Source organism: Seriola aureovittata, chromosome 9 (genome assembly GCF_021018895.1).
Source record: "Seriola aureovittata isolate HTS-2021-v1 ecotype China chromosome 9, ASM2101889v1, whole genome shotgun sequence".
NCBI classification, from domain to species: Eukaryota; Metazoa; Chordata; class Actinopteri; order Carangiformes; family Carangidae; genus Seriola; species Seriola aureovittata.
Window position 1 is genome coordinate 7,441,486 of NC_079372.1, and position 18,915 is coordinate 7,460,400.

The 18,915-nt window shown below is 42.4% G+C and overlaps 1 protein-coding gene across 2 annotated transcripts in view; it reads left to right on the forward strand.

Annotated features, from left to right (window-relative positions):
- The window catches only part of cacna2d3a (calcium channel, voltage-dependent, alpha 2/delta subunit 3a), a 118,690-nt gene that overhangs the window by 59,237 nt on the left and 40,538 nt on the right, over positions 1-18,915 (forward strand). Inside the window, exons 9-13 of one of the 2 annotated variants that reach the window (XM_056385356.1) lie at positions 3,385-3,474; positions 4,145-4,258; positions 10,092-10,170; positions 14,671-14,804; positions 16,422-16,439. In XM_056385356.1, coding sequence (XP_056241331.1) covers positions 3,385-3,474; positions 4,145-4,258; positions 10,092-10,170; positions 14,671-14,804; positions 16,422-16,439 — 435 coding nt within the window. The remainder of the gene's footprint in view (positions 1-3,384; positions 3,475-4,144; positions 4,259-10,091; positions 10,171-14,670; positions 14,805-16,421; positions 16,440-18,915) is intronic. The other variant, XM_056385357.1, reaches the window with a different exon arrangement.

The following is an 18,915-nucleotide window of genomic DNA, read 5'->3' on the forward strand; positions in this document are numbered from 1 at the left end:
CTTATTGTTTTCTCGTCTTACAGTCATCAGTGACTGAGTCTCTGGCCAGGTTCAGGGTTACTCGAGGAAAGAATTAGAAAATGACTGGAGGTTCAGCATGACATGTTTAGGTTCAAGCTTATTTATATAATCACAAAGATCTATACAACAAAGTTTTGTACCAAGGCGCACTCTTTAATTTAAAATAGCAACAATCTGAAACTTAAATATACGATACAGTGTAAGATAAAAAATATATAATATGTCATAGTGTGGACCATAAATAAGAGATGTAAACAATACACATTTATATGAGAAGATGTCACTGACTAAAGGCTGAAATACAACAGTATACACAATATACAGTGCAAGTATCGCAGTGGCATGGCCTGTTAATCAGACTGCTTGTGGAAAAAAACTGTCTGTGCCGCCTGCTTACAGGTCTAGGAGGGGGGTGCTAATGCATATGTGAAAACGGTTTTATAAAGTCCTTTGTGGGTGCTGTGGGTACTGTGGGTGCTGTGGGTAATCTATTTGTTGCCTTAAGTGATGTAACTTGAGGCAGCATTAGTTGGGGTTGAGGATTACAGGTTTGAAAAATTAAAAAAATCTGGAGGTGTGGGCTTAGATAGAAGTAAACTGACCAGAACTCTGTTGCCCGTTTCTCATCCCTGTTTGAGAGCTTCAAGGGTATGTGAGCCGCTATTAGCATAATACACCCATATGTCCAACCAAACTGTATGTGGGTAATGTCGGGGCCAGGTTTTGACAAAGAAGAGGAATGCATTAATTAAAAAAAAAAGATGGCATCTCTGGTTCTGCTGTCGGCTCAGAGACTTTTTCTTTAAACTGTCCATTGTGACAGTGTTACAGGATATTGATGCTAAATTGGTGGAGTATTCTTTAAAATTATTGTTTGGATTTTCTTGAGGAAGTGAGTGTCATAAATATTCCCACATAACGTGGTTTGGGGAATGTTTGTATGTTTGACTGTATTTTGGAGTGTTCATAAAGGAGGTTTTCGTCAAGATGGCACATGTGATAATCCTTGCCTCCTCTCCATTACTGTAGCATGATTCCCTTCTTCACCTAGGAGTCTCTGCTCCTGTCTGGTGTCTATAATATAGGCTCCATCTCCAGGTGCCCACTAAAAATTCAATCTCTTCCAAATTCTTTAAAATTCCATTTAAAAATTCAATTGCTAACCTCTATTAGTCCAGGTCAAATCTTTGGGACACAGCTGTTTAGTACCAAATGCATGGACTAGTTCCCATGTACCACATGCAAGTGCTGTAGAATTATGTGTGTGTTCACATCTGTGGGTGTGTGCCTGTTGGTGTTTAAGTTAGTTTCTGTTTACTTCTAAATGAGTGTACACTTATGCATATGGATTAGCATTATGTGTTTAACTCCAGATGGTAGTTTAATGTGGGGTGAGTCAGCCAGCTAAGAGGGGAAGGCAGTCTGCACTGGTAGATAAGGCTAATGTCTTTTACTTCAGCTGGGGGCAGGAAGTGACTATCACACTGGAGCCTTAAAATGTACTGATCTGTCTCTCCAAAATCTGTTATTTCATACCCAAACTTCAACTGGGTCATAAATACCTGTAGTCAAGCTTCCATGGCACACACATTCATCAGGCATATATTACCATGAGTAGTTATTTGTCTAATTAGCATCAACAGTGTCTTAGTTAGAAATGTTGGTTTAGAATTTTTTTAAATTTCTTAATTCTTTTAATTCTTATTTTTTAACCTACTTTTCTAGGTCTCACATAACATAAACATCTTTCCACCTGCAAATTTCCAAATTCTTTCTAGCCAAACAGTTTTTTGAATGGATGCAGGGATGGAGCTTGAATTTGACTTTAAAAGTTGTTTCTATCCTCTAAAATGCTTTACTAATATGATGCTGAACTATAGGCTTGACATATTATTTGATCATGCAATACTTGTAGATCTATTTTTCAAACAGTCTAATCCTATTCACATCAATACGCGGTATTCACTTTTTTTCCCTCTTTTTTCCCATGCATTTATCAGCTGCTGCATTTGAGGACATTTTTATTCATTGATTATTATGTCACTGTAGCCTGGCTTCGTCAAGCTGACTGCTGTGATCATTTTCGAGTATAAAAGGTGTCTGCAGCATTGCAGGGTTTGATGTCCAATGTTCTGTACATTTCAGAGCCTTGTGGTATGGTTGAGCACATTCAGATTTGCGTGCACACACGGACACGCACACTGTCTGAATCTGCCACTTTACTACACTGCTGCACCAGGGATTTAGCATAGCCTGCTGTGCTGAGACGAATCACTTGGATCTTAACTCACATACCCTCACACAGACAAACACAATAGGTAAAGTTTGCTGTGCTCTAGTGCACAGCCTTTTGTTGGAACATATTAACCCTTTTATCCACATCAAAGGAAAGGTTCTTTTTTGCCATATGGGGACATCAGGGATGCTGGAGGTTGTTTTTGTGAACATACTTATGTGTTTTGCTGGTGCTTATGCCCTGAGTTCTGTGTGCATGTTTTGCACCCAGGTGAGCAAGCCCTGATTTGGCCTGACGCTGTTTGAGCCACCTACTGTGTTGAGACACTTTCCTCCTTCCCCTCATTAAGGAGCAGACGACTGGAGGAGATGAATGTAGAGGGAGCGAAAGGAAAGGAAGAGAAAGATAAGAGACTGATGAGGATAATGATGGAGGTGCAGGCCTGGATTTTAAAAAGTGAGAGACAGAGTCATATCTAGACGTGGGCGTGAGAGGGTTGCTTACCGTCATAGGTGGGAATTGTTTTTGCAGGTAGTTGGACAGAGCAACAGTCAACAGCTGGATTGAAATAGCTATAGATAGATTGAACTGGATAATAGCTTGTGTGTGTCCATGTGTGTGTGTTGCCTCCAGGCTGTTGTAAATAATGAGACATGCTCATGAGACCTGTTAGGTTGCTGACAACATTAAACTCATCATTAGTTGCCAGAGAGGTAATGTACCCTTTGTGGCACAATTACACCTATGAACACGGGCCACACATATACACACACTTTCAGTCAGGATGTTTTCAGTCTAAAGATAATGTGGCATCCTGCTGCAAAAACTGGCTCAGAGCCATGTTCAAGAGCCCATTAGACCATTGGTGCAATCTTGGTTCACACGTAAATTATGGGTAAATCAAGTTCAGTCAAATATTATGTTTCTCTGTGCTATGAAAAAATAAAATCAATATCTTTGCATTTTTATCCTTTTACTGTAGCTATCTGCTCTTCATCTCTTTTTTTCTCTCCATGAAAATCAATAATGAACTCTAATCCTGTCACCCTCTGTTTTCTTTTTTACCCATGCTCTCTCCTCTCGTCACCATGTTCATAATGGCTTCTCCCTAAATTTTATTTTCCTAGCATTTCCGGGAGCACCTCGACAAGCTGTTTGCTCAAGGCATTGGTATGTTAGACATAGCTCTGACCGAGGCCTTCAATCTTCTCAGTGACGTGAGTAGCACACTCGTGCATGATCACCCACGCGCAGCCAGACGCATTCACATGAACACACGCACACATACTTACACACAGAAAATAAACAGTTCCATGCACAAAATTAATTAGTGCACTGTAATTAATAGCTAAATTGACAAAATCATGCAAAAACTGAGTAAACAAGACACTTGATGACTCAGGTTACTGGTTCGACATCTCCTCATTATGGGCAAGCAATTAATCAAACACACATGCACACAAACACACAGACGCGCATTTACCATCCTTTTCTAGATGCTCATATTTCAACAACATGTATCTAAGGTATACTGGAATTACAAATGTCTCCAGCTTAATGACGCCTCTCTGTAATCTTAGGGTGGCAATGCACTTTCACAGTAAATGTCCTAGTAGTTTGTGTGCATGTGTGTGTGTACAGGAGGCAAACTATTATTATTCCATTAGCTTAGCGTTACTGTACAACACAGTTAGCTTCCATGACATGCTAATTCATGTAAAGTTAAATTACGTGCTCAAATGGGAAGTAACTAGATTAGCTGTTTGATTTGAAAAAAAAAAAGATTTTAAACTAGTTAAATTTCCATTTGGATTGAAGAGAAACTTTCCTGCTGCTTTCTTTATTACCCCAACACCCCCACCCCCTCTTCTCTATCTCTGTCTCCAGTTCAACGAGACGGGGAGGGGTAGTGAGTGTAGCCAAGCCATTATGCTGGTGACAGATGGGGCAGTGGACACATATGATGCCATCTTTGCCAAGTACAACTGGCCAGAGAGGAAGGTAATGTATAAAACACACAAACACATACATCACATTATTCTGCAGTTGTGTTCCAGGACAATTGCATAGTGAGGCTGGCTGAGCTCAATTTCCTAGTATGCCTTGTTCACAACTTCATGGACCTGAGACCATGTATTCCAGTGAAGATGAACACTGGACTAATGCATTCCTGTGACTATGAATGAATTTTTAAACTTACTGCAATAGCAAAACTTACAAATAGCACCTTTAAAGTGAAACAAAGGAATCTGTAACAGTCAATTTCTAATACATCAATCAACAGGAACATAGAGAAGGATGATGTTTTATAGGGTCAGGCAATTGATTACAAATCATACAATTATTATAACTACATCAGAAATACAGTTTCTAGAGAAATACTGCACTTCTCGCTAGCAGGATCACCATAAGAAAAAAGCATCAATGTTTCCCATGCAGACACACCGCTTTTCTCTTGTCATATTTCAGGGCATGTTTTTGCCAAGTATTAGTATTTGGTTGAGTTGTTAGATAAAGTTTTTGACAAGCAGAAGGCATTGAGCAGTATGGGGTCCTTTCAGAAGGCTTTAAAACAGTGTTAAGTATGGTCCTGTCTCTGAGGTCTGAGCCGTCTCTCTCTGCTGTCCTGCAAGGTAATTGTGGTGCTCTTCTGACAGGCCATGAAATGAAATGGGAGGAGAGAGGAAAAGAGTAGATGGAGGGGAAGGAAAAAGGCTCATTCTTAGGTCATTTTCTGCTGTAAAAGAAAGCCCACAGGGTCCTCACCCGTAAAAGGTTGAGGTAGAAGTACTAAAGCAATGATACATGCATACACCCTAAACATATACCGTATATATGCGCATACAGCACAAACTTTCAATGCCTCAGGTAAACCTTTTAACAGCTCAAGAAATGCTTTTACACAGAATGTGAATGTGAAATATTTTGTATGTGTGTGGGAGTCTGGGGGATCTGGCATCTGGCAGCTGATGTGAGTGTTAGGACACACAATTTTCATTGCGAGTCTGTTTAGAGCACATGTTTGTATGCATTAATATAATGCATTAATATTTCCCAAATGCACTTGTATTCCCATGTGTTTGTGTGTGTCTGGTATGGTTGCAGTCCCCCCCCCCCCCCCCTCCCCTCCCCAAACGCTCCTGCCTCAAGGCTGTACAGCAGTGAGCGGAGAGGGGACAAGGCTGCTAGATACTTCCATTTAGAAGAAGCCCCGCTGATAATAGAAGTCTTCAGTCTCTGTCACTCTCTCCTGTCTGTCTCTCTCTATCCCCCTCCCCTCTCTTCCCCGCCACTGCTGGTTTTTAATGGCTTCCTTCCACCCAGCCTTACAGCTTCACCACTGTGTAGCTTCACACTGAGTATATAGGCATGCGTAGGAAAACCTGAATTTAAACAAGTTTCTGAATATCTGTATGCAGATGGCATTTATTCCTACAAGCCAAAGAGAAAAGATCATACGATCATAAAGAAAGCATTGCCATGAAAAACAGTATCTACAGATGAAAAGTCTAAAACACTGAAAGACTTCAAATACATTTCTGTAATGAGTTTTGCTTTCATGTTACACCAGTGATTATTTTCAGAGAGATACTGTCACAATTTTCAGATAACAGCCTTTTATAGATAAAGATTTTTCAGAAGTAATTTTGCATTTATCTTTACTCTTTGTGGCATGACCTTAAAAACCATAGTGTATATAAAATAATACAAAGAACTGAAATTTTGTTCACCCAAAGACCATTGTGGTGATTTGTTTAAGAGCATACCTGCCTTTGCTCTCTGATTGTGCGAGGCTTGTGTGGATTACTGATTCCAATCATTTCTTTGAGTTAAAACAAGAGATACAAGTACAAGACAAAACAGTCACTCCTATACTCACACACATAAATTCACACATGGCTACCTGTCCACACAAATGTGCCCACACATGTGTATGCAGCTACACACTTAACATGAAAGCACATAAACATGGACATATTTGGACACCCATACACATACACATGCATCTACACACATGTGAGCCACAATATCAGTCAGCTGTGATTGAATGATGCCTTATGATGCTGTTCCCAGCATATTGTCCATTTCCCTCTCTAATTTTAATATGTGCAGTTATTGAGAATTTCAAAAATCAACAGTCAAAAAACCAAAGAGAACCAGTTATATTTGCGTCTTTGTTTCTGTGTGTAACCAAAATGCTATTTTAATGTTATGTGTTGTACTCTGCATCTACCTTTGGCTAAAGAGGTTCATCCTCATCTAAATAGGGGAGCCAGATATAACTAAGCCCAACAAGAATTTATGCAAATGTATTTTGCGAAGGACATAGAAATGCAATACATCCTTAATCATGCTGGTAATGAGAGGGGGCATCAATGCAGCCATATCAACAGTAACATGAGAAATTCTAAGTTGAAAATTGGGAACAGGGTTTCTCACCATCTTTAAAAGTGGAAAACATATGGCATTGATTTAAACGGTGGTGGTGGACACCCTTCACTCAAACTAGTTGGCCATTTCCTGTCTATAGTCGCATCAAACTCTGTCAACCACCTGAGAGTGTGGACTACATTGCATCTAATGGTTCAAACTGTAATTTGGCAAAAAGTCTTCCTGGGCCAGAGTGAGTGTTGCCATTTGCAATTTAAACAATGGCCTCCCTAAAATGTCTGCACAGGACAACACTGACTGCTGGGGATTTTGATGTGCCCATAGCCACAACTGTGGTCCATCTTGCTGAAGCAAGGTGAAGCTAGACAACAATGCCTACTGATGATAGATAGAGTGTCCTGTCCATGTAGTGGGCTACATGTACTTCCCCAAGCTTCAGGAGATTGATATGTTGGGGCCACACACACCCTTGCCCATGTCTGCTTGTGCACCTTGTCTTGTGTGCACCACCTGTACCTTACATGTCGTAACCATTTGACAGTGTATCTTGAGGCACCAGTAAAGGGCCAACTGTAAGTGTCTGGAGGCTACACTGCTGCAATACAGGCTGTAAGGGGTAATCCTTCGGCTCAGTCCCACATATGAGATGCGCAAATGGGCACATGTAGTAGGGCCAGCAGAAAGGCCTTGACTGGTGATACTGTGAGCCCTAAGGGACAAAGACACAGCCCAAGCTGGGAATCCACCACTTTAGGTTTAGAAAATCTCTGAGGAGGCTCCAGTCTGCCCTTGGCCCACTTAAGGCCAAGTTCAAATGCATTTCACCTAAGCAGGGCTACTCTGGTTGAACAGATACTTAGACTAGAAAACCAAAAGGGCATCAGCCATCCTTAAGACAGCAAACTCACACTCTCTCTTACGCACATCTCAGTTTGCTCTCCTAAAGTCAGTTTCAAAAATACCAGATTGATAATCAGATATAGTAGTGTTAGACTAAAACTTCAGAAAGGGATTAGAAATTACCAATTCCTTTGCATTTGCCAAGACTGATTAGAGTTGGGCTTGTAATCATTTAGAAGTGTTGGGTCACCAGCTTTTTTGTAATGGTGGAACAAAAGCAGATTTCAAGATAAGGAATTTCATTAAAGACAAAATATAGATGAAAAAGATGAGTTAGTGAAGGAGAAATAAAACCAGCAGCCAACTTCAGAAAATGTGGCACAGGATTATCAGGGTCTTTTTATTTGCTAATGTCTAAAAGTTTGAATGCCTTGTGTACCACTGCGGTAATAACAATTGAAATTAAAAGGCTTGCTAACAGGTGCTGATGAAAAGATTTCTTTTCAAAAAGTTGTCAATCTGAATGAGAAAATAATTTTGTGGCTTTTGTTTTGCCCAAGTCAAGCTGGGCCTATTAAGTATATTAGACAATCAGACCAAAGAATCAAACCAAACATAATTTCTGCCTTTAATTCTGTGGCATATCACAGGTTTTCAGGTTCTGGTTTTCAGGTTCATCCAAAATATGTCTACTTATCCATAACTGAGGTGTAACAATCGTCAGCCTCAGTGGATAGTGCTCATATACAAACCAAATCAATTTTAAGAATCATCACTATGTAGCTTCATGGATGTAGTTTTGGTTTCAGGTTAAAACATCAAGCTGATATGGATCTGACATCAGCTGGGGTGTTTTTAACCAACAGTCAGCCTGTCTGATCCTATATTATGCTACATATTGCATGAGACCAGTAACATCAGAACAATTAGCCTGGTGCTACAGTGTGGGTTGCAATAGTGTGTTCTGAACATTAAAACACATGTAGCCTTACAGAAGTAGTTATAGTCTTTAAACGTTTGTGTGAATGTTTACACAGGGGAACTGAATGAATTATTGAGTTAAGTGCTAAATATATAATGTAGGAGTGTGAACAAATAGATTTTTGCACACATAAGAACTTGTGTTTAAAATGAGGGCAGAGCATGCGCATCGACCTGAAACTTGCCCAAGTACGAGTACAGCTACATGAGTGTCTGTGCATCTGTGTGTGCATGGATACATACATATGTGTGAACTTATATGTCTCTGCATTTGCGCTCTTGCATGCATATGTATTTTTATTCCTGCCTATGTAAAATTTGTGCAGTCAAGTAGGTTGACGATTGCATGCCGGAGCCAGAGACCCTGCAAGTTTTTATCTCCACAGTACTTAACTCAGCTGTAAACCTCTTCCATATTTAATAACCAGCCTGCTGTAGTTTGACCTCTGTCTTTGCTACCAGTGAAAGAAAACACATAACCACAACCAGAAAAACTCACTGACACATTTTAACCGTAGCCCCACATGCAGGGGTTATGATCTTGTTGGCAATGTTGTGTTTCCCTATCACTCTGGCAAAGTCATTCAAATGGCTGAGGTTTGTATGAATAGAGGATGATTACGGTCTACATAATTAGGGCTTCTTAAAAATGACAGTCTGACAACTGTACTTATTCACAGTGAAACTCATTACAGTTGACAATAGACCACCAATATCCATACTAGAAAATGAGAGCCTAAAGGTAGCTGTCTATGGTTTATATCTTTGTTTGCGAAAGTCATTATAATCACTATTAAATTCATAAGGTGTTTATCTATGACTCATGGCAATTAATTAAATATAACTTGAAGGAAGTATTACTCAAAAAGGAAATGCCATATATACATAAATTATATTTTTATGATTTTCAGAGCCTTCTGTCGAGTGCAGTCATCCAAAAATCAGATATAGACATACACATGCCCACATGTAGACATGTGTATGCACACACACACACACACACACACACACACACGCACGCACGCACACACACACATTCACACACACAAACACAAACAGACACATGCTGTCAGGGCAAAGGGAGGCAATGAAAAATGCAGGCATGGGAGCTATGGCAGCTGTGCCCCCAGAGGCTTGCATCTGGTCCAATCTGGCAACCTGCTCTTCACACACACTCATGCACACACATACATGCACACACACACCTGCCAACTACACCTGCTGCGAGAGCCAACTGAGCACTGCTGGGCAAAAATGGGTTTGGCAGCAGAGAGCTTAGAAGATTCTCAGGATTGAGCGCATGATCCTTGAGTTTGGCTTTTTCAACTCAAAATATTTACTTCATGCTTTATCATTTGTATTCATTCTAATTGCAGATTCTTGATACGCTTATCTTATTTAAAAAACCTTTATCTGGTAATCCTTAATTGTTTAGTTTCTTGAGCTGATAAAAATAATTTGAATTATTTCAAGTTGGAGAAAGGTAATGCTAATCAAAGGCAGATAAAGAATGAGCCTTCTGCCTGGCTTTGACAGTGTTATCTTCTATATGGTGGTGTGGTGGGCCCTATCAAAATGCGATTAAAATGACTGACGGAAGCTATCTGCTTTCTCTCTGCAGGTCCGCATATTCCCTTACCTGATTGGTCGAGAGTCGGCCTTCGCAGATAATCTGAAATGGATGGCATGTGCTAACAAAGGTGGGATCTTACAACACATGCATAGACTGCTCTACTTTTTTCCTCCTCATAATCTGTTTTTGCCGAGGAAAGTTGCTGCATGTTGCTGTCACCCAGGCGAAAATGAATACATTATGGAGCTCGGGATTTGTTTGGGGTGTCTGGCGTATGTGTCTGTGCACGTGCATGCAGTTGCATAGACATGCTTTTGTCACTGCTCATCAGAATTAGCATGTGTCTGTGACAGCAGGCAGCTGGTTCCAGTTGCACAGACCAGATATGTCACGTTACATCTTCCTCTAAGCCTAAAGTCCAAACTATCTTGGCGATACACCACTTTTCGGCTGCTTTGTGTGTGGTCATGGTTGTCTCAGTGTGTAGAGCGCTTTCCTTCAGGTTCTATATTTAGCTGGGAGGTGGGTGACAGAGACAGGCTGGCTCCATGTCCTCGGGCTGCCGTAGATAAGACAAGCAAGCCATAGGTCACACAAGGGGTGTGTGTGTGTGTGTGTGTGTGTGTGTGTGTGTGTGTGTGTGTGTGTGTGTGTGTGTGTGTGTGTGTGTGTGTGTGTGTGTGTGTGTGTGTGTGTGTGTGTGTGTGTGTGTGTGTGTGTGTGTGTGTGTGTGTGTGTGTGTGTGTCTGTTTCTGTGTGTGTGTGTCTGTTTCTGTGTGTGTGTGTGTGTGTGTCTGTTTCTGTGTGTAGATAAGAGGACAAGGGCATCCACAGTTTTGCTTAGAAGTGATATCAGAGAACCCATCCAGTCAGTTTGAGGGTGTCAGTGGTGATGATGAGTCCTGCGTGTGTGTGTGCGTGCGTGTGTGTGTGTGTGTCGTGCTACATAAGTACATGTGTGTTTGTATGCCGGATGATGAGTCAGGCTTGTGACAGTGACATCCTCTTTAGCCTGCAGGAGCTGTGCAGAACAGTCTTCTCTTCTCTGCTCCCTAGGCACAACATCTCTATTCCATCTCTACTGCAAACAGCAGATTCGGTTTCATTTCTTCGCTGTTTTACTGTAGGTAGCTTTTCAGGTGCAAAAGTATCACCTTGTCTGCTCTGTCGCTGAAAGCTGTGATGACAAAATCTCTCTCCTTGGCCTTTGAGTGGAGCAAAGAATATTGTTAATATTCTGGAAATTCTAAGTATCATGGCACAGGGAGTAATGTGTGGAATAATTTCAGGTTTACCACTAAGCCTTATGGCTGTGAAACCTACTAACAGGCCATACTTATGACAAATGCCTTCGGATGCCGGTCAACAAGAAAAAGGTGCAAGCTTTAGCTGAAACCGGAATGAGCTTGACCAGCTTTCGGCGATCAATCCACTTGCTCCTTGCAGTATTGCTCACTTGACTCCATGGCTAACGCAACTCGGTCAGGGCTGCTCCGGTCCTGTTCTCATTTTAACAATGTTGCACAGCACGTTATGATATTCATACCATGCAAAAACACACACCTTGGTTTTAGATTTTTTTGCACCCTGAACTAATTCTCCCCCCGTTTCACAGAGACAGGGCCATCCATCATGGCGATGGAGAACTTTAATCCTTGCTGCAGCTCAGCTGCAGTTCATTTAGGTTAACAAATGGATTCAGGCAGACATTAAAGGAAAATACTTAAGGATTGAGGGTTACCAGTCATTTTCCGTCACAATGTCAACAACAGCGGTTGCACCTTCAGCCACAGGCAACTCTCTTCTCTTCTTCCTCTCTTCTGGCTCCCCTGGTGTCTGCCCTCAGGCCGGCTCATATGGCGTAAGACTCGCCCTCCAGAGACTAGCAGCCAATCAAAAATGAGACATGACAACCTGCGACCGTGGCACTGAGATATAGCACCTTTAATATGTTGATGGACTACAGTGTATGTATGTATAATACAGTATACTCCATCAGTGGATTTTCTACTGTCTCTCAAACATACAGTGTATAACCAAAAGTAAGTGGACACCCCCAGACCAATATTTTTGTTTACTTATTAAGGGAAAGTGCTATATTTAGTGTTACATTATATCTTAGACAATAGGATCCAACTTTATGGCAACAGTTTACTATGAGAAGCTCTCCTGGTGTGTGTCTGTCTGTCTTTCCTTCTGTCTTTGGGATGGGAAGTGGCATTACAGAGTCATAGCCATGGTGTTTATTATAATCAAAGTTAATGTAATCCCGTAGATATGTCTTATTAAGCTTTGAATATAGCAGAGTTATTATGCGTTGTATTTAGAGCCACAGAAGAGACACAAATCTCTTGTGTTATGTATGCTGTCGTCTCCCTTCCGGTACTTGTGACTTGAAAGGTGGGGGTCAAAGCAGGAAATACACCTCAGAGTCTTGGCTATTATGCCCCTGTTGAGAAGGGGGCCACTGAATTTGGCTTCATTACATTTCCAAATCCAAGCAGTTCGGTTCAAGCTCATTTTGATCACGTGAAAAGCAGCTTTTACATTATGTGTATTGTTGAAAAAATTACCTGTGTTAACATAACATGTTGACAAGAATCTATGCGATCACGTGTGCAGTTAATGCCCATGTTTCTGGAATTTGATGTTCACCAGTCACATACGGGTGTACGTGAAGGTGTCCACATATTTTTGTAGTGTAGCTTAGCTCTGCCTCACATCATGACATTTTTCACATCCACCTCATCCATTCCGTTCATGTATCAGGACACCTTGTTGTGTATTTTTACCCACACGTCACCCAAACCAAGGTCCTTTAAAAATATATGAATGCCCTCATCCTGATCAGACCAATGCAGAGGCTGTCCTGCCCTGTATGTGCAACAGGTGTACCATGTCACTGAAAGCAGGGAGCATTCATTTTTTTCCCCCTCCCCAGCTCATCTCTCTGGCCCCGGTGGCTCAGCCCGAAGGACGCTCTCAGCCTTCCAGTGGGAGTAGTCATTCTTCACTCACCATTGTGATGAACGATGCAGTTAGACTGAGGCAGCTTGCTTTGTGTGATGTGAGTCTGTATATGTGTGTGTTGTCATTGCACTGTCTGGTGGAATAATGGCCGGATCTGAATGTCTCTGAGGATAAAAGGGATGAATCCGTCAAGCACTCTGTCTCATTTCGGATACTTCCTTCAGTACACTGTGTTTACTGCGTCCTTACTTGTGCAGCGTGTGAATTTCGACAGGGTAGTTTTGTCTCAAATTGAACATGGCCGTTGTGCACACTCACTAGAAATGATGTTTGCAACATTTGACCATGATTTTTGCATCACCTGTCAAAATATCTTCCTGCTTGTAGTAGCACACCTGGTAGAGCGAGTACCATTAAGGCTTAGTCCTAATCACAGCGGCCCGGGTTCGAATCCAACCTGCGGCCCTTTGCTGCATGTCCTCCTCTCTCTCTCTCTCCTCAACTTTCCTGTCTCTCTCTCTCACTGCATCTGCAATAACGGCATAAAAAAGCCCCAAAAAAACCCATAATTGTCAGTGTGAACGCGCTTATGCACTCAAGATAGCAAGTGTGAGTACGGAAGAATGCGAAATGAGACACACTGCAGGGTTCACTTCGGGGTCAAGTTCAGAGTCAAGTGCATTCTTGTTGCTATAGTGACTGCAGTAATCATGTACTTTAAATGCCTCCAGCTTTAGTATAGGAAATTAGACTTAAGTCTTTTCTATTTAAAGTGTTTTTTTCTTTGGTGATAGATTTGATATTAGATTATTATCAGATCCTCTCTTTAGTTATTTGGGGGGGGGGGTACATGGCATCCATCATAGATCTGTGTGTTGTGTCTAGACTCTGGCTCTTTTCTCCCCTTGGAGTAAAGGTCGTTGCTGGGAACAATGACCCCAAAATCTATTTCCTCCAGCTATGATTTTCTCCTTGACTGCCTCACGGTGATGGAAGCAGTTTGCTGTTTTTACGGATGGGTGGAAATGTGGTGGTCCCTCTCTTCTCCCTTTTTCTCTGTGTCACTTCTCGTCCTCTCTCTCCCTCTGTCTTACCGTTGTCCTGACCCCCCCCCCCCCCACAGAGATAACAGTATATCCCCTCCTGCATATGCACATTAGCATCATAATGGCAGCATTAACATCGTAGGAAATGGCATCGCATTTGGTTTAACTGAGATTGTTTTTCTGTTACATTTACATACCACTTACCCATTCACAAACCCATGCTGGTTTGTGCTCACTTGTACATCAAGGCAGGGAATTCTTCAGCTATTACTCATACATGTATCCATTATTTCCGACTGCTTCATTAAGCAAATATATGCTGCCTACTGCACTGTATTCCAGATGTAATTTCTCTTCTTTGGTACCAAGGTGAGTAAAATGGTAACAATGGCTTGGAAAACATTATACAGCTGAGCTGATATTGGATGTGACACTTGACTGCAATGTGAAACAGTTTTGGAGACACAAAGAATCTTCTTCTGATCAATGTTTTCAAGCAGCATAATGAATGAGGAGCCTGAATCTGTTCTCATTCCAATTTTTTGGCAAGCATCTAAGTTAAGCGATTCATCGTCTTTTCTCTCTTCCTCTTCCTCTCTTCTGTCCAACAGGGTACTTCACTCAGATTTCCACATTGGCAGATGTGCAAGAGAATGTGATGGAGTATCTCCACGTGCTGAGCCGTCCCAAGGTGATCGACCGGGAGCACGACACGGTGTGGACCGAGGCCTACATCGATAGCACCGTGAGTCAACAAGGCCATCTCTCACTTGCTACTGGACTCCAGTTCCCACAGTGCTCTCTGAGATAGACAACCCACTGGGTTGTCTACATCAGGGGTCCAGAATACTGTAGTGATGGATTGAGAGATTTAAACGAGAAAAAGTTGATCCCACAATGCATTTTGTTTCATCGTGTGTTCAGAGTAATACGTTTGCATTTTCGGGATGAATTAATTGTATAATCCAAAGGAATATAGTAGCAATGAACGCAAGTGGAGGGTTGACTGTGTGTTTTGCCTTTTCATGTCTCAGACTGTGACTGTGTGAAAGCAAGTGTGTTTGTGTTTGTGTGTGTGTGTGTGTGTGTGTGTGTGTGTGTGTGTGTGTGTGTGTGTGTGTGTGTGTGTGTGTGTGTGTTTGTGTGTGTGTGTGTGTGTGTGTGTGTGTGTGTGTGTGTGTGTTGTGTGTGTGTGTGTGTGCGCAGCAGATGGAACTATTAAGTCAATGAGCCTCCGGTGTGTGTTTGGGAGTTGTGTAGCGTGAGTAGAACATTGGTGAGTTAGTCTCGGATCTCTCAACCTCGTACCATACCGCACACAGACACACATTAAATACACAAAGTTACCAGCTCCGTTTGGCACACCTAGCTAAAACGCATGCTACTGCTTGTTGAAACTTTATTAGATAGAGGTGTTGATTCAATTTTATGATCATTTTGGAGGATTTAGCTTTTGGTGCTATATTATACTGACAGGTGTTGTTGTTATGTAGCCTACCTTCGTTGATAACAGTTTCTACAAAATGTGAACATTATAACCTTCATGAAGGTAAGATTTATCACAAGGATGTTGACTCAATTAGTTTCGCAAGGGGTACCTAATAAACTGGCAATGGCAATGGCACATACTCCATATAATACCATGCATAGCTAAATCGCCCATACATGCCATTATCATCGCTTAAAAAACCCTGGAGGATAGAGGATGACTGACCCATCCAATTCTCTGTAATACATAATCTACACACAATATACTGTGTTATTCATGCATTCACAGAGCTCCTCTTTTGTTCGAGTTATTGTGTTTGGCCATAGAGAGTGAAAAGCAGCCATTTGTCCTCAGCTGTTTCTAAATAGATTAAGAGACAGAGAGCTTAAAAAATGTAAGGAGACAAAGGTAAGTGCCCTCTAGCAGAACTACCCACAGGCTATCAACGCTGCAGCACATGAAAGTGAACGCTTTCTCTCTCTGCAGTCCTCTTCATATCTCTCATGTTTTACATTTTTGTCCGTCTTTCTCCGCTTATTTTCGTCCTCATTATCCCCATGCGTTTATCACAGTCAAAGTACATGCACTCAACTCTGACTCAACAGCAACAGCTTAAGTGTTGCTTCCTCTGCTGCAAGCCTGATAGCCATAAAGCTCTCCTCTCTTGACACAGCCACTGTTTTTAAAGTTGCAGTCAAAGTCAATGTCAGTGGATTTAGCGCACCCACTGGTGCTAGAACTCCATTCAGTGGAAACTACACTGGAAGGCTTTCTGAAACTTATCCACAAACGTATTGACCCTTTCTCTCCCCCTCCCCTCCCCCCTTCCTCTTCCTTCTTCTCCCCTCCTCTCCTCCTTAATCTGCTCTTTAGCTCCCCCAAGCGCAAAAGGTAAAAAATCCTGCTTTGAGGTCATCGCTGTATTGTGCTGTGTTGAGGCCTGGTGTGTGTCCATGTGCATGTGCGTTCTGGTCTCTGATCTTTGTGAGATGAAGGCATAATTGGGGTGAACTAACCACCATATACTGACCCATGGCATTTTCTTGTGTGTCACTCTCGTATGTTGTCCGTCAACCTCCTGATTCAAACCATGCATCGTGGTTGTTGTCGGTTCAGCTGATCGCTCTCTTCTGCACGTCTGATCAAACACACACTCACACACACACTAACACACACACACACACACACACTAACACACACACACACACACACACACGTCTGTGCACACTCACACTCATTCATCATTGATGATTCTGTGTTGGCCGTGCTTTGCCAGTATCTCCCGGCCTGGCAGTGTGACCGTGTGTGTAAATGTGAGGCTACATTTTGCTCTTTTGCCTGTGTGATTTTGGTGTGAAAACAAGATTGCCTGTGTTATTTGTTTTGGTAGAATTCTCCAGAATAAGCTGTTTTGTCATCTTCTTGGTGAAAATCCAATAGCCTATAATGACTGGCGGGATGATCTTTTCTGATGCGTTTTTATCGTTTTCAGTGTTTTATAAATCATATGTGGGTTGAGATAAGCAGCTCTATAATCATAACAATAATGATGGTGGCCCCCAACCGCCACCCCCCCCCCCCACACACACACACACACACACACACCCCCCCAGCATTAGCTGAGCATAGAGCAGTCACATTAGACAGCTGGCAGCCCATATGTCTGACATGGTACTGTTAGTGTGATAGACCCGAGCTGATTGACATCGAAGCGGCTCAGCAGAAAACAGAAATAGATATCATATTGTTAGACATGATAATTGGGATTAGCTAGGAATCTGCACTGCTTCTTTGCATATAATCACCCCAGCACAGCTCCGGCCTGGGCGCTGTGAGAACACGTACGCAACAGTCGTCTGCAAGTGAAACAGACGGTAACTGACAGACACACAAACGTTCGCCCCTGCGTGCTGATAGTGTCTGATAAGAAAGTTCGCAAAACTCCAAGGATTGGCTGAGTGTTAGGCAAATTATGAGCATCTGGGATCTCGTTATCCAGGGCTGATGAGTAACATCTTTTCAGACGTACCCTCCATCCTCCTTCTTCTCCCCATTCCTCACATTGCAGCCTTTCTCTCCCATAGCGTATCTCCCCTTTCTTCCTCGGTTTCACTGTCACGTCTCCCTCTCCAGCTCCTTTCCTTTCCTCCACCTGTGCTCGTCCCTCCACTCCTGACACCCCCCACCCGCCACCCCCCACCACCAGCCCTCACCCCCACCCCAACAACCACCACCACCACCGCTCCCTCCTCTTCCTCCTATCCTTCGTCTCACCGGCTTCATCCATCATTCTCTGGCTCATTTGGCTTTGTTTCCCACTCTGTCGGATGAACTGACACTGGAGCTCAGGGATGATGGGAGGAGGGAGGTAGGGGTGTTTTCAGACTGTTCGAGAAAGAATGTGAGAAATTTGAAGAAAAAATGGTACAGGATCCAGTAGAAGTTTGGAAGAAAATATAAAGGATGTGAACAAACTGAAGTAGTAAGCTGTAAGTAAATGTCTTGACGGATGAATGTAAACCCCACCATTTCAAACCAGAAATCGTTATATTGATTGTGGTAATTGAGAGCTTCCATAGATAATCCCAAAGTAAAAACGTGTGCTGGGTCCGTGCCAGCTCGGCTTCCCATGGGGTATGTTTTAGTTTTCCCAAATGAGCCTATACGGGGGCTGTGGCTCCATCACTTACACACACCAACATCATTAAGCTCGGTCTCCAAGGAAACAAGAGTCACCTCGTCCAACCAGCGCGCAATTTGTCACAGCAACTTAGATTAAGAGGTGACCTGTGAGACACCAAACACAGGGCAGGGGTGTGTATCTGAACCCTCTGAGGGGTGTAAGTGTGTGGGTATTTGTGTCATTGGGGAGCTAGTGTGTTAGATCCCAGTGGAGTTGTTTTTTCATCCTCTGACCCACAGCGGGGGGAAAGGACTTACACACCTCATTTACTCTGACTGATACAGATAAACCCACAGAGGCAGTGATGATGCAGATTTGGCCCAAATGTGTGCTGTGAGTTCTGACCTTACATCAGAGGTCACAGGTTATGTATGGTAAGTCAAACTCTAGAGAAAGAGCCCTCCCATAGGGACTTGGGGCACAGTCATGTTGGAGGACACTCATGTATATGGTTCAAGGAAGTGCCTCTTTACTCTCCTGGGTTGGGATAATGAAGCACAAGTTTAAAGGGCTTTCATCCCCTGGGTAGGGCAAGTGAAGATCATCCGTAGTGCGATGTTGGCTTTGAGTACAACAGATGCAGTCGCTGGCTGCCTTTCTCCATGCAGCTCTTGTTATCTTCTTAATTACAGTCATGTCATGTCATTTTCCAGAGCAGCTGGGCAAGCTTGATTTTCACCAAGC